Genomic DNA, 14,339 nt, shown 5'->3' with positions numbered 1-14,339 from the left:
CCCTCTACAACTTTCTTCCTTGGCAGTCCCATTTACTCCAATACTTCAATTGCTATCTCTAAGCATATGACTCATAAATCTATTTCAATCCTTACTTCTTTTTCCATCAGCACAGAAGATTTAATATATGCAAAAGAAAAAATTATCTTTCCACCTGAACCTATTTCTTCTTTTGAATTAAGTACAATCAGCCAGTCAATAAACATTAAACACTGACTATATGACAGATACTAGGGATATAAAATCAAACAATCATTCCCTGCTCTCAAGAAGCTCACTGTCTAGTGGAAGAGACAAAATATAAACAATGATATACAAAGAAAACATATGCAGAATAATTGGAGATAATTAACAGAGGGAAGGTTAAGGGGGCTAGGGAAAGGATTTTTGCATAAGGTTGGATTTTGTAGGGAGAGAATTCTAGATATCAGGGAACCACCGATAAAAAACTGTTTTGAGCTGAAGATAATGTTATAGAATACAAGAGGGGAGTAAGGTATTAGATGACCATAAAGGTAATGATATGTCAAATTATGAAGGACTTTAAATACCAAATAGAGAGGGTAATGGTGAAGCACTGGAATTCATTGAATAATAAATGATGATGACATGGTCAAGACCTAATGTGACAATTGAATAGAGGATAGATTAAAATGAATAGACACTTAAGGCAAGAAAACCAATCACGAGTTTATAGCAAAAGTTCACTCATGAGGTGAGGAGGGCCTGCACTGGAGCAGCAACAGCATCAAAAAAAAAAAAAAAAAAAAGGTAAGATTGTATGAAAGATGTTGGCTAGGTAGAATTAACAAGAGTTGGAAACAGATTGGCTATGGGAAGTGGGAAAGAGTGAGCAGTCAAAGATGACACCTAGATTGTAAGCATGGATGATTGAGAGTATTGGTAGTGCCCTCACCAATAACAGGAAAATTAGGAAGAATAGGAGGACATGGTGGGAAAGACAATGAATTCAGAATTCACTGTTTCTGAGGATTATACCACCCTTTTACCCAAACTCTCATGTTCAGAACTTTGGTGATATTTCTTATTCTTCCTTCTTCCCTGCCTCTCGTATGGACCCCATTACTGATTACTGCTGATTCCACCTTAACTTTTATGTTGATTATGCCCAACTCCATTTCCACTATCAACATCTCATTACTATCAGCCTAGATAACTCTGAAGCCTACTACCATTCTACTCTCTCATCTAACCTCCTCACCAAATTCTTCATATTTATCTTCCTCAAACTTTTCTCTGCTCAAAAATCTTCCATGGCTTCTCATTGTTCACTGAGCAAAGTTTGAATCTTTTGCCTAAAATTCAAGATCCCTCCAAAATTGTACTCATTTACCTTTCAAGCCTTATCTCCTATAATGGCCCTCTACAGAGTCTAAATTCTACCTTAGTGGTTCACAAAGTGAGATTCAGTGACCCTCAAATACTCTAAAACCCTTTCTGGGAGCTTTGAAGTCAAAACCAATTTTTAAAAATACTAAGATGTTTTAATTTGCAGTACAGTAAATATTGATAGATATAACCCACATAAACAAAAGCTCTTGAGGGCGCAATAATTTTCACAAATGTTAAAGAAGTCCTGAGTCTAAAGAGTTTGAAAACTTCTTCCAGCCAAATTAAACTCCTCTTTCTCTAGAACACAGTCTGAGCTTTTCTTGTTTTGTATCTTACTCATTCTTTAGCTGTCCCCTTATTTTCTTGTCAAATTCCTATATGTCTTTCAAAATCCAATTCAAATACTACTTAAACCCCATGTACCAAATCCTCTAGGCTGCTAATTTACCCTGTCTTATATAACATAAAACTATGGAAGATGTTGAGAGAAGGGCAGACAAGGTAGTTAAAGACATCCAGATCACAACACATAAGTAATTGAAACTCCTAAAGAAAAAAAAAAAATATCTGGAGAGGGGATACATGGAGCAGAGCAAGGCAAGATGCAGTGCAGTGAATGGATTATTGAACTTGAAATTACAACTTGAACATGAATCCTCATTCTATTATTTGTTATCTACAGAAACCTGGAAAAGTTGGATTAGATGATCTGTAAGATCTTTTTCATTCTAACTTGGACATTAACTCTTGTGTCTTCAGGCAAATGCAGGACTGTCATGTGAAAAACAAATTACATGTGCTCTTCTTAACCACAGAACAAAACTTAAAACAATGTGTATAAGTTTCACAGAGGTAAATTGAGTTTTGATTTCAAGGGGGGAGAAAGCAATCCTGGAAATTGAGCCAATTTTCCAAAATGGAATGGGCTGGAAAATAGTGGGATCCCCTCTAGTAGAGATCTTCAAAGCAAGACCACTAGTAGAATGTGTTATGGAGAAAATTCTTAGTTAAGAATCAAGCCTGGAGAACAAGCAGTTTTTGGAGCAAAGAGATAAAGAGAGTAGAAAGTAATCTGAAAATTAGAGCACAAGGAAGATGAGGATTGAAAAGGGGTCCACTGGATTTAGCTATTATTTGAAATTTATTTAAGGTATGCCACACCTAATACTCTGAACAATAGCTTTCTGGTTTGAATTTCATTTACTGCTTGATAGGTCTCAAACTTTGAACATATTTAAGTAGGCACACAATATATAATTGAAACAAAGATGGAAAAGACCTGAAGCTACTTAGTCTAGTGCCCACTTTTTTACAAATAGGGAAACTGAGACCCAAGGTTAAGTGATTTGCCCAAAGTCATCCAGGTTGTAACTATTAGAGCCAGTACTCTTAATACCATATTAAAAAGTCTCCAATAAATAAAAGGGTATAAAAGGTAAACAAATATGAATTTTTTTAATTTCAAGATCTAGAGTGAAACGAAACTCTTCTGTACCTCTCATATATTATATATACATATATATTACATATAATATAGTAATTTTACACTAATGCTGCCTCAAAACTGTATCGACCCATAGGTTGATACAAAATGTCATTGGAGGGAATATATATTACTTAGCCATCCCAAAATGCAATAATGCTTCCTATGTTCCTTAGGGTTGTTACAGTTTTGCAGAATTCTAATTTTTTTTCTCCAAAAAAGAATCAGTCGGATCTTATTATAAATATTATTAATACTTAAACCAAATTTTCAGCAATAAAATGTACTGACATCCGAAGGGGGGGGGGGAAGGAATTAAGTCCCAAAGAAACCTTATCTTCATGGTGGCATTAAATTCTATGTATTGAATTTTGAATATACTCCTTCATACTTTAATGACTTTTGGAAAAGGAAGAAAACACCTTTCCTCCTTTTCATTCAACGCTAGTCAATAACATTTCCTAGCCCTCTCTTGCCTATAAGGAATGAGTCTTTTCTAAAGGTATATATATATATATATATATATATATATATATATATATATATATATATATATATATATATATACATATATATATATGTCCACTTGCCTCTGGGATTAAAAATTGGTTTGAGGGTGTTTGAAACCAGCCAGATTTGTTCCTATGGGCTATAAGAAGAGGTGTAAGAATCAGGTAGCTGGGGGATTAAAGGTTCCATAGTCAGGGGAAATGGGCAGCAACTTCAGCAGCTAAATCTGCAAACCTATTCCCCTTGGCTTGAAGTGAATCTCCCTTTATAAAATATGACTGAAACCTCTCTGGGTATGTAGACAGCTTGTAGTAGCTGTAGAATTTCTCCTGCATATTTAATAGAATTTTTTGCTGTCAAAAGTTCCCTTTCTTTCTATATAGCCCTATGAGCATGCAAAATATGAAAACCATATTTGGAGTCAGTATATATGTTCACTCTCATTCTCTTCCCCAGTTCCCAAGCTCTGATTAAGGCAATGAGTTTCTGGGTAGAAGTCCCAGGGGGCAATGGCTTAGCTTCCAGGGTGCTATTGAGTATAAGACTCCCACTAGTAAGCCACTAACTCACTTTGAATTCTAAAATACTTTGGTACTCTAGGGTAAATTTTGAGGCTTCTCAATTAAAAGGGCCATTGCTCTAAGGCACAAGAGCTGAAGGCCAAGAGAAATTTGAATTTAGCAATCTAATCTAAGTAGGTCTATCTCCCAACAATGGGTTTTATCCTTTGCCAACAGAAGTAAACTTAAATCACCTACTTAAGAATTTTAGAGCTGATAGAGACCTTTAAGATTACCTAGTCTAAATCTTGATCCTGATACCAGAAAATCAAAATTCAAATACAACCTCTGATAACTGTGTGTACTTGGGCAATTTAAATTGAATTTAATTTTCTAACCTGTAAAATAAGAGAATTGACTTAACCTCTGAAGTCCTTTTACTTTAGCTCAATGATGTTATGGTTCTTTATTTTATAGATAAAGAAACAGAAGCTGGGGGAAGGGGGTGAATTCACTTGCTTGAGGTCACACAAGCTAGCTTAATGACAAAATGAAGCCAAATTCCAGGTCTTTTAAACCCCCCAGTTCAGTGCTTTTCCATGACTTCATTTCCAGAGCTAATTTTCTAACTGCATTCCAGTGAAGTTAAATGTTAGTAAAAAGAAAAGGGAAATGTATCTTGGATGGGGGGAGGAGGGAAGAGGACAGAGAGAACCAATACAAAAAGGGAGATTCTGGAAAAGACAGAAAGAGAAATAGGGGAAAATGGGGGGAAAGAGGGTAATGGAGAGAGAAAAAACAAAGAGAATAGAGGAAAAGGGAAGAAAGACAAATGGAGAAAAATTGGAGAAAAGGGAAAAGAGAAAAAGATATGGAAACAGAAAGACAGAAATAGAGATAGAGAGACCAGAGAGGGAAAAGGAGAAAGGAAAAGAAATGAGGAATATCTGGGAAAGGGTAAAGGGTAGATATGGGGGGAAGGGATGAGGGGAAAGGAGAAACAGATAAAGATGCAGAAAGAAAAGCAAATGGGGAAAGAAAGAAAAAGAAAGAGAAAAAAGGGGAGAGGAAAAGAAGGGAAATGAGAAAAAAAGGGTGAGGGAAAAAGTCAAAAGCAGAAAGAAGAAGAGAAAGGGGAAGAGAGTAAAAAAAAAGGTTAAATTGGAGACAAGAAAATTGAAGGAGTGAAAGAGATGAGAAAAAATAAAAATTTGGAGAGTTTTAAAAAGTGAAAATAAAAATAAGAGGGAAAGTAAAATTAGAAAAGAAAGAATGGGTGAATATAAAAAAGAGGGAGTAGAACATAAGCGAAGTGGAAAACAGGGGGAGGTGGAGAAAAAGAGAGAAGGGATGCAAACAACAGGAGAGAAACAGAAAGCTAAAGGGCTGTGGAGGGAAAGGAAAAAAGGAGAATAAAGAATGGAAGGAACAGATTAGAAAGGGGTAGAAAGAAGGAAGAAAGAAATGAAGAGGTAAAGAGAAGAAAGTGAGAGGGAAGAGAAAGATAAGTGGAAAGAGCCTCACTGCCAGCCTCAGGGATGGCTTTTACCTGAGCTAGGGTAACCCTAAATCCCGCCTCCATGACTCCTCCTTTCCTCAATTCCTTGGGACTCCGCCCCAGGGGCAGTGCTTCCGATTTCAGAGGTGGGGCTTGTGAGTGCCTAAAGGAGCGGGACAGAGTCTCTCACTTCTGTCCCCGGGGGCCGGCCAGCCTGGGCGAGGCTGGGCGGAGCGTCTATTCCGTAAGGCTCTCCTCAACCCCCCGAGCGGAGCCGCCGGCGCCCTCCGGCCCAACGACTTGTCAACAGTCGCTGGGGTCCGGGAAGGAAGCTTAGGAAGCGGGCGAGGCCATGCGTGCGTCCCGGATCCCTTCCCAAATGGACTGCCAGACTTGGCTCCAGGGAGGGGGCGGGATGTGCTCCGCCGAGGAGCTGCTACGCGGTGCAGGCAGCGACGGGGAACTGAACGAGGATAGGGACGGAGTCGACTCTGGGCTGGAGAGGCCGGAGCCGGGGCCGGGGCCAACGCCCGGGAAGACGACGAAGCAGGAGGGCGGCAGCCAGAGCCTGCTTGCCTGCTTGCCAGAGCAGCTGCAGCAGCCGGGGCAGCAGCAGCAGCAGCCTTGGCAGCGCGGGCGGCCGCGACAGCAACAGCAGCGTGGTCTTGGAAGAGGCGGCCAGGAGCAGCCGGAGCAGGTGAGCTTGTGAGCAAATGGGCGAATTGGGTGAGAGCCCTCAGGGGCTGCCTGCCGGCTGTGTCAGTGCATGCCCTGAGCTGGGCGGGACGTACCGGAGCGCAACACTGCTCCAACCCAGACGCCAAGGAAGTTTCACTCTTGGTGGACTCCAAGCCCCGGTCCCTCGGCCTCGGACTCTGTGCCCGCCGAGAGTATGGGGGTGGGGTGGGGAAGGAAGGACGCCGCTCTCTCTGTTCCTTGTCCAGGGTCCGCCCGGGGACTGCGTCATGCGGGGAGTTTGTGAGCATCTGGGTCAAGTTGTGTGCGTGGACCAGACCCTAGAGGGGTGCGGCATTCCTGCTTTCCATCGCCACCCGCAGCGAGGTGCAGTGAATGGAAAAAAAGTGGAGTCCCTGAACTCAGTTCGAAGCCCAGCTCTGCCACTTCTGTTTTCTTGGGCCTGTCGCTTATACCCTCTCTGAATCTCCATTTCCTCGTAGGATAAAAAGAAGAAAACTGAGCTAAGTGATCTCAAAAGTCCCTTCCAGCTCTCACATTTCATGATTTTATACGTGCCAGTATACATTGCATATAATCCAGCTCTGAATTATGGCTCTTTGTATACATACCATATATGTATGGTTTATAGGTGTATACACACTATAAACATGTATTTTATACATGTCTATGTATATACAATACACATATGGTAGATAAAGAATCACGTGTGTTTATGCAAAAAATACATATCTAGTGCAAGTACAAAAAAAGCATAGTTAAGAAAGAAATATGTGTATATACATGTACTATATATATGTGGTATATATACAAGGAGTAATGTGTATACATAGAAACGTATACTATATATTATATCTATATGCATGTGTGGTACAGTATAGTTTGTCTGTAAGCATTTATTAAACTATTACAGTGTGCCAGGCACTGTATTAAGCTCTGGGGAAATGAAAGGCAAAAACAGTCCCTGTTCTCAAGGAGCTTACATTCTAATGGAGGAGACAAAATGTGCAAATAATGCATTACACAAGGTATATACAGAGTAAATTGGAAGTGAGCTTAATGAGAAGGCACTAACATCAAAGGAGGCAGGAAAGGTAGAATGAAGAGGTGAGAGTTTAGTTTAAAAAAAAAAGTGAAGAAGAAAATGACAATTTAAAGACCCTGAGAAATAGGTCATTCTCACACTTATCCACCAGAATATTTCACCTACCCTGTTCTAGAGAGGACTAAAGTCTTATATCTGGTCTAAGTCCTTTCTAGTCCAGGTTCTTTTTTTCCTTTTTTCTTAGAGACCCCAAACAACTGGTTATCACCTTTTATATCACATTTATATGTATGTCTTTTGCCTTTCTTTGTATGTCTCATGCTTAGCCCAGTCCTTGGTATGTAGTAGGTGCTTAATAAATGTTTTTTAATCCACATATATATCTATATCAAATCCAGTGTTCTTTCCCCTCCCCCCTCCCAGGCATTTGGGGTTAAGTGACTTGCCCAGGGTCACACAACTAGGAAGTGTTGTCCTCCTGACTTCAGGGCTGGTGCTTTATCCACTTCACAACCTAGCTGTCCCTCCAATGTTCTTTTCATATTACCGTGTAATCAAGAGATCTGGATGAGAATCCTGGATTTCCATACTTGTGCAAATCACTTTAATTTCTCTAGGCCTCATTTTCCTCAGAGTAAAAAGAGAGACTCGAGCATGATGATCTCAAAAATCCCAACTGCCATGCCATTTTATAATTCTATATGTAGTTACACACTTGTATACACATATGCCCACACCACAAATACTATGTTTTGTGTGTGAAGGTGTATTCAGGAACTGAAACCGCAAACAGATGCCTTTTAATATTGAGCAAGTTATTTCTAGTCTTTGAAAACAAATAGAGTTGCAAGCTGATAAAGAAGAAAAAGATGAGTTGGGTTTATGTTGGTATCAAAGTTGAAAGGGAACTGAGATAAGGGAAAATGAGAAAGTGGGCAACTCACATTCTTGCCAATCTGCTCCATCCTGTAATATTCTCAGTATATAATCAAAGCAATGGAAAGAGAATGAAGTGGGTAGCCAAAGACAATGGAGCAAAGGTTGAAGTGAATTTTGACCAGTAAATACAATAATTTATAGCTTGAAAAATTACCTACATAGCTCAGTTACTAATTATATTAGTTGGCAGGAATATAATTTATTGTATATTACACTTGAATGATTTTCCTACATAATATATGAGCTTTGTTTATTTTATCTTTCTTTATATCACCAGCACTTGTCAGTGCCTGGCACATAACATCCACTAATTGCTTATTTACCAATTAACTGACCTGTTTTCTACCCTCCCTCACACACTTCTAAATTAGACTCCATTTTAAAATTAGTAAATATATTCCGACCAAGATAAATTATTTTAGCATATGAAACAAAATTTAGAAAATACATTTTTAAAAAAGCAACCAAAAAGATATATTTTAGCACCACGTTCAACTTTTACAATTTGATTTATTTATCACTGTTGACTATGGAGGAGATAATGATTAAAGCCAAGAACTGGAAACCAGGATTATTCTGAGCCTCTTCCTGGCACCTTCTCTAAGTCGGTTGCAGTAACTCAGTAACGAAAAGATTGATTTTCTTGTACTTTAATCCCTGAAAAGCAAAAATGAAGCATAGGAATCAGAAATCTAACTGAATGGACCTCCCAATAGGTGGATATCTGAGAGGGAAATTCAAGTTGTGAATTCCTAATAAATGATCATGTTTGCAATAAAGTACTTCTTTTATGTTATTGCATGAGACCTTCATAACTCTGTGAGGCCAGTGCAGTTATTCTTAGCCCCATTTTACAGATAAACTGAGGCAGAAAGCGATTAAGGTTTGCCCAGGGTCATGTGGCTAGAAGTCCCAAACTATGGTTTTTGTGCTATATAGGCTTATAGGCTAGGTACCACTCCACCTAGCAATTTTTACAAAGGTCAATTTGTTGCTCATGTAGGTGAGTCCTCATTTGTGTCCTTTATGTTACTAAAATTTTTTTATAACAAAAAAAGAAAAAAATGAGCAGGAGAGTAGAGGAATATGCTTAGTAGTATTAGAGATTTTGTGTGTCACTATAAAACATACCTATCTTTCCTTCACTTTATAAATGCAAAGTTTACTATAAGCTTTTGAATGTAAATACATCATTCCATTAGGCAGCTGAAAGTGTTTAGCCAAGCCCACTAGCATTTTACAATACTGTATTTGAAAACTATGATGGAATTATGATTGATTTACTCAATTAATATTACAGCTCTTTATTCCTATACCAATAATGTTCAATATTTCTTAGTCTGAATTCAGAACATTAAAATTTATTGCACTTAGAGACTGCATTCATTCTTAGCAAAAAAATAAATTCTGGGTGAAAAACAATGTTTTTTACAAGCTGTTTTCATCATAAAGTGTTATCTATGAAATGACATAATTTTGGAAAGCAGTGAATAAAAAACAAAAACAACCCAGAAAACTATTAGTTTGTGGTATTTTTTTTCAGCTCCCAAATGGGCACCAAATTATTGAGGAGAATGAGCTGAATTGCATTTTCATGGATCACAAGCTGTTTCCTCACAGGGAAAACTCAAATTAAAAAATATATATATTCTCTCTCTGATGTATTTTTGATGGTGAAACATGGAACAACATCATGAAATCTCTAAAGAATCAGAATTATGAGTGACCCAAAGGGCAGTGGATGGTTGTAAGTAGACTCTGGAAGCAGGAAATTACCAATAAAAAAAAAGATTAATCTTGGTGCTAACCTGGAATGTAAAAATACTTGGGAAAAGGTAGTCTGGCTGTGTAATTAAATCTCTTTTTTGAGGTTGTTGTTCAGTTATTTTCAATTGTGTCCAACCCTTCCTGATCAGATTTGTGGTTTTCTTGCCAAGGTAGTGGATTGATTTATCATTTTCTTCTCTACTTCATTTTACAGATGAGAAAGCTGAGGCAAACAGGATTAAGTGATTTGCCCAGGATTAGAGTCAAATAGTTAAGTGTATGAGGTCAGATTTGAACACAGATGACTTCCTAACTCCAGGTCCAGCACTGTTTCAATGGAATCACCTAGCTACTGCAAATCCTCCATAAAAGATTTTTTTTTTTTTTTTTTTGGTGAGGGGAGACTTAGAAAATTGTTGTGATGTCTTGACTTGAAAGCCAATTGGATTTAAGTGAAGCAAAACCATTCAGCCTTATTCTCTCCTTCAGAGTAATTGGAGTCCAGTGGCAAGATATATGTCAAGAAAACTATTGGCCCTGGATGCAGTGGGAGGACTTTGGCTTTTTTAAGCTAAATTATTCTCAATTCCCTCTAACTTCACACAACTAACTAACTAACTTCACAAATCCAGCTTTTCCTGTACCAGGAAAGGGGGCAGAATAAGGTAGGAAGACCTACAATAATCTGGATGACTAGATGAGGATGTGATTGATGCCAGCAAGGAAGTTTACAGGAAAGCAGAGAGATTAAGGAAAAAGAATCATACATAGAACTTGGCAACTAATTTATTATGAGGAAAGAGAAGAGACAAAAATTACCCCAAACCTTGATGACTAGATCAAGAGAAAGGGAAGTTAAAGGTGTGGAGAAACTTTTAGGGAAGAGATGAAGAATAACTAGGAAATTAGGCATACTTGGAAACAAGATGAGTTTGCTGAATAATCTATGCTCAGTATCTGCATTTCTTTAGAACTCAAGGTAAGATTAGCTGAAAATGCATCAGTGCAGGAGAGTTTCCATATCCAAGAGATCACAACTCCACCCTAGTTTGTCATCTCTCAAAGATGTGGGTTATAAGTCAAGATGTCCCTCTAGTAAAAGACAATATGTTATAAATGGTGATTAGATTACTGAACCAGCCCACAGAGGTACATTTAACCCATAATGTCACTGAACTAGCCTAAATTATTGGTGTTAGAAACAATGAGCCACATGGTTAAAAAGAAGGCTGAAGAGGCTCGCCTTTCCCTTTTCAGATGTGAGACCAGCTTTAGGCAAAACTAAAAGATATTTTATGACACAATATACCCATGTGTGGCTCTTTCCTACCAATTACTGCCTGCTCTCCTTCCTCCAAATCTTCCATTGTTCCTTTATGCCCTACTAATTAGTTGTATGGAGTGAGGTAAGGGAGAGCAATCAAGACCCTTTTCCAACTGCTTTCACCTGTTAATCCTGCAAGACTCATTTTAATCACACCTCCTTCAAGGAGATTTAGCTCTTGGTATTGCTTGGCACAGTGGATTAGAGCAGGGCTTCTTAAACTTTTTCTTTTCTTTTCGACTGAGAAATTTTTATGAAGTACGGGGCATGTAAGTATATAAAATAGATATACAAATCAAACATTTACTAACATTAATTTTGTGGCCCCCACAATCAGTTTCGAGATGCCATATAGGGTCACAACCACAGTTTAAGGAGCTTCGGATTGGAGCACCAGACTTGGAGTCAGGAAGACCTAAATTCAAGTCTGGCAAGGAAATGGCAAAATGCTCCAGTACATTTGCCCAAGAAAATCCCAAATGGGATCACAAAGAGTTAGATATGACTAAAATGGAAGAACAACAATTTGCCTTCAAAGCAGTCCATGCTCCCAACTTATACCCTTTATCTTCTTTTTCTTCTTCTAAAGCAGAATTCTCCTTACTTCAGTGTAGCTAGAACTAGCTGTTGGAAAGAAATCAGTCTTATTGAACTAATTCATCTTTGTTGTTCAGTAATTTCTTTCACATCCAACTCTTCTTAAGATTTTCTTGGCAAAAATGTTGGAGTGGTTTGCCAGTGCCTTCTCTAGCTCATTTTGTAGATAAGGAAACTGAGGCAAATAGGGTTAAGTGACTTGCCCAGGTTGCAAAGCTAGTAAATATGTGAAGCCATATTTGAATTCAGAAAGATGAGTTTTCCTGATTCCAAGCCCAGTGCTGTATCCACTATGCCACCTAGGCTGCCTTCAAAATAATTTATACTAATGTGTGTATAAGGGCACCAATTTTGTTGAAGGACTTATTTTTAAAATTTAAAAATTAGATTAGTAATAGATGTTGGAAACAACCTTCAGATTTCTAATTAGTAGAATCAGCTCTGAAATTCTGACAGGCAGAGGAAAGAACTCGAATTTGAAATTTGAGGACCAAGGCTCAATTGACTCTACTATGATATTAGGATGTAGAGTCAGTTCATAAGAAAAGGAAGTGGGCCTTTCAAAGGATAATAAACAAGAACCTTTAGCAAGTAACAACCTTTATTGGAACTCACTTTCCTCCTCTATGACCTCTAATAGCCCTTTCAGATTTAAATTCTTGATCCTATTTATGCTTTTGAGTACATAGATTTTTTAGAATGCCAGTTTTTAGGGTTTGTTTTCCCATAATAGCATATGAGACAGGGTCTGCAGTGGAAAGGTAGAGAGGGTATCATCAATTATGTAACACCTATAGTTACTAATTTAATTACTTTGTTTACTAACTTCCTATTTAAATATTAAATTTCAAATTTTAACTTATAGTTCTTAAGATTAGCCTCTGTAAATAGGCATGATTCTAAGGTAAGTTAAGAGGGGCAGTAATTATAATTTTATGTAACTTGAAAAGCTTGGGCAGAGCACATTTATTACCCAACCATCTCTATCTCTATCTTTATAAAGTTAAGAAAAGACTTATGATATTGTATGGCTTTTATCTCTTGTTCTCACTTTTTGGGGGCAGTGGTAGGCTGGATCTGATTCAGGCTGTATGGAAGTTGGAATGGAATGAAACAGCAGACTATTCAACAGGATGTTTCCTTAGCCATATCATGGGGTAGATAATCCAGCAAGAATATAACACTGCTTCAGGTAGAGACAAGTTCCTCTCATCCCTACATCCCCTGTCTCCATACAAAAACTGTCTGATCAACAGTGTATATTGGATGTGATGACTCAGAGGGCTAACTCTAAGGATCACTGAATATTTCTGGGCTCACCTTTTATCCTGGAGGTCTACCTTGAAACCAGTCAGTCCTCTGGGGATAACTATGTATTTTGTATATATTATTTATATTTTACATTTAATCTTACCTATAATTTATTTTATTTGTAATAGTATTTTTTCCAAATTACATGTCAAGACAATTTTTAGCATTCATTTTTGTTGAATTCCAAATTTTTCTCCCTCCCAAAAAATATAGGCAATTTTATGTTATAAATGTTAAACATATTTCCATACTAACTACAGTTATGAAAGAAGAAAAAAATCAAGAGGGAAAAACACAAAAAAGAATAAAGTAGGGGGAAATATTTCAATCTGCATTTAGAATCTATCAGTTTTTTATCTAGACATGGATAACATTTTCTTTCATGAGTCCTTGTACTTGTCTTGGATCACTATGTTGCTGAGATCTGAGTCATTCATAATTGATCTTCACACAGTGTTGATGATACTGTGGACAATGCTTCCTAGTTCTGCTCATTTCACTTTGCATCAGTTTGTATAAATCTTTCCAGGTTTTTTTCTGAAATCTTGTTTTTCATCTCTTATTGCATGATAGTATTCTATCACATTAATATACCAACAGCTTGTTCATCCATTCCCCAACTGATGAACACCTTATTTTCTAATATCTTGTCATCATGAAAAGAACTGCTATAAATGTTTTGGCACATGCAGATCCTTTTCTCTTTTTTATGATCTCTTTGGAATAGAGATCTAATAGTGATATTGCCAGATCAAAAGATACTCATAGTTTGTTTGTCCATTAGGCATAGTTCCAAATTGCTTTCCAGAATGGTTGGATCAGTTCACAACTTGACCAATTATGACACATTAGTGTCCCAATTTTCCTACATCCTCTCTAACAGTTATCATTTTCCTTTTTTGTCACATTAGTCAATCTGAGCAGTGTATTGTAGTACCTCAGAGTTGTTTTAATTACATTTCTCTAATCAAAAGTGATTTAGAGCACATCTTCATGTGCCTATAGATAGTTTTGAGTTCTTAAGCTAAATATTGCTTATTCATATCCTTAGGCTATTTTTCAATTGGGGAATAGCTTATATTCTAATAAATGTGACTCAGTTCTATATATATTTGAGAAATGAGGCCTTTATCAAAGATACTTGCTATAGAGATTGTTTCCCAGCTTTATGAGTTCCTCCTAACCTTGATTGTATTGGCTTTGTTTGTATAAAAGCTTTTTATTTTAATATATTCAAAATTATCTATTTTATATTTTATGATGCTATCTCTGGTTTGCTAATGAATTCTTCCCTTTCCTATAGATCTGGCTTAATA

The 14,339-nt window shown here is 37.4% G+C and overlaps 1 protein-coding gene across 2 annotated transcripts in view; it reads left to right on the top strand.

Moving 5' to 3' along the window:
- Positions 1-5,409: 5,409 nt before the first annotated feature.
- FAM241A (family with sequence similarity 241 member A) overlaps positions 5,410-14,339 on the top strand; it is a 120,675-nt gene continuing 111,745 nt past the window's right edge. Inside the window, exons 1-2 of one of the 2 annotated variants that reach the window (XM_051967139.1) lie at positions 5,410-6,041; positions 6,289-7,463. In XM_051967139.1, coding sequence (XP_051823099.1) covers positions 5,697-6,041; positions 6,289-6,504 — 561 coding nt within the window. In that variant the 5' untranslated portion in view covers positions 5,410-5,696 and the 3' untranslated portion in view covers positions 6,505-7,463. Of the gene's footprint in view, positions 6,042-6,288; positions 7,464-14,339 lie in introns of those variants that run through there. The other variant, XM_051967138.1, reaches the window with a different exon arrangement.

This window comes from Antechinus flavipes, chromosome 6 (assembly GCF_016432865.1).
Source record: "Antechinus flavipes isolate AdamAnt ecotype Samford, QLD, Australia chromosome 6, AdamAnt_v2, whole genome shotgun sequence".
Taxonomy (NCBI): Eukaryota; Metazoa; Chordata; class Mammalia; order Dasyuromorphia; family Dasyuridae; genus Antechinus; species Antechinus flavipes.
Note: the sequence above shows the minus strand (reverse complement) of the source record. Positions and strands in the feature narration are given on the sequence as shown.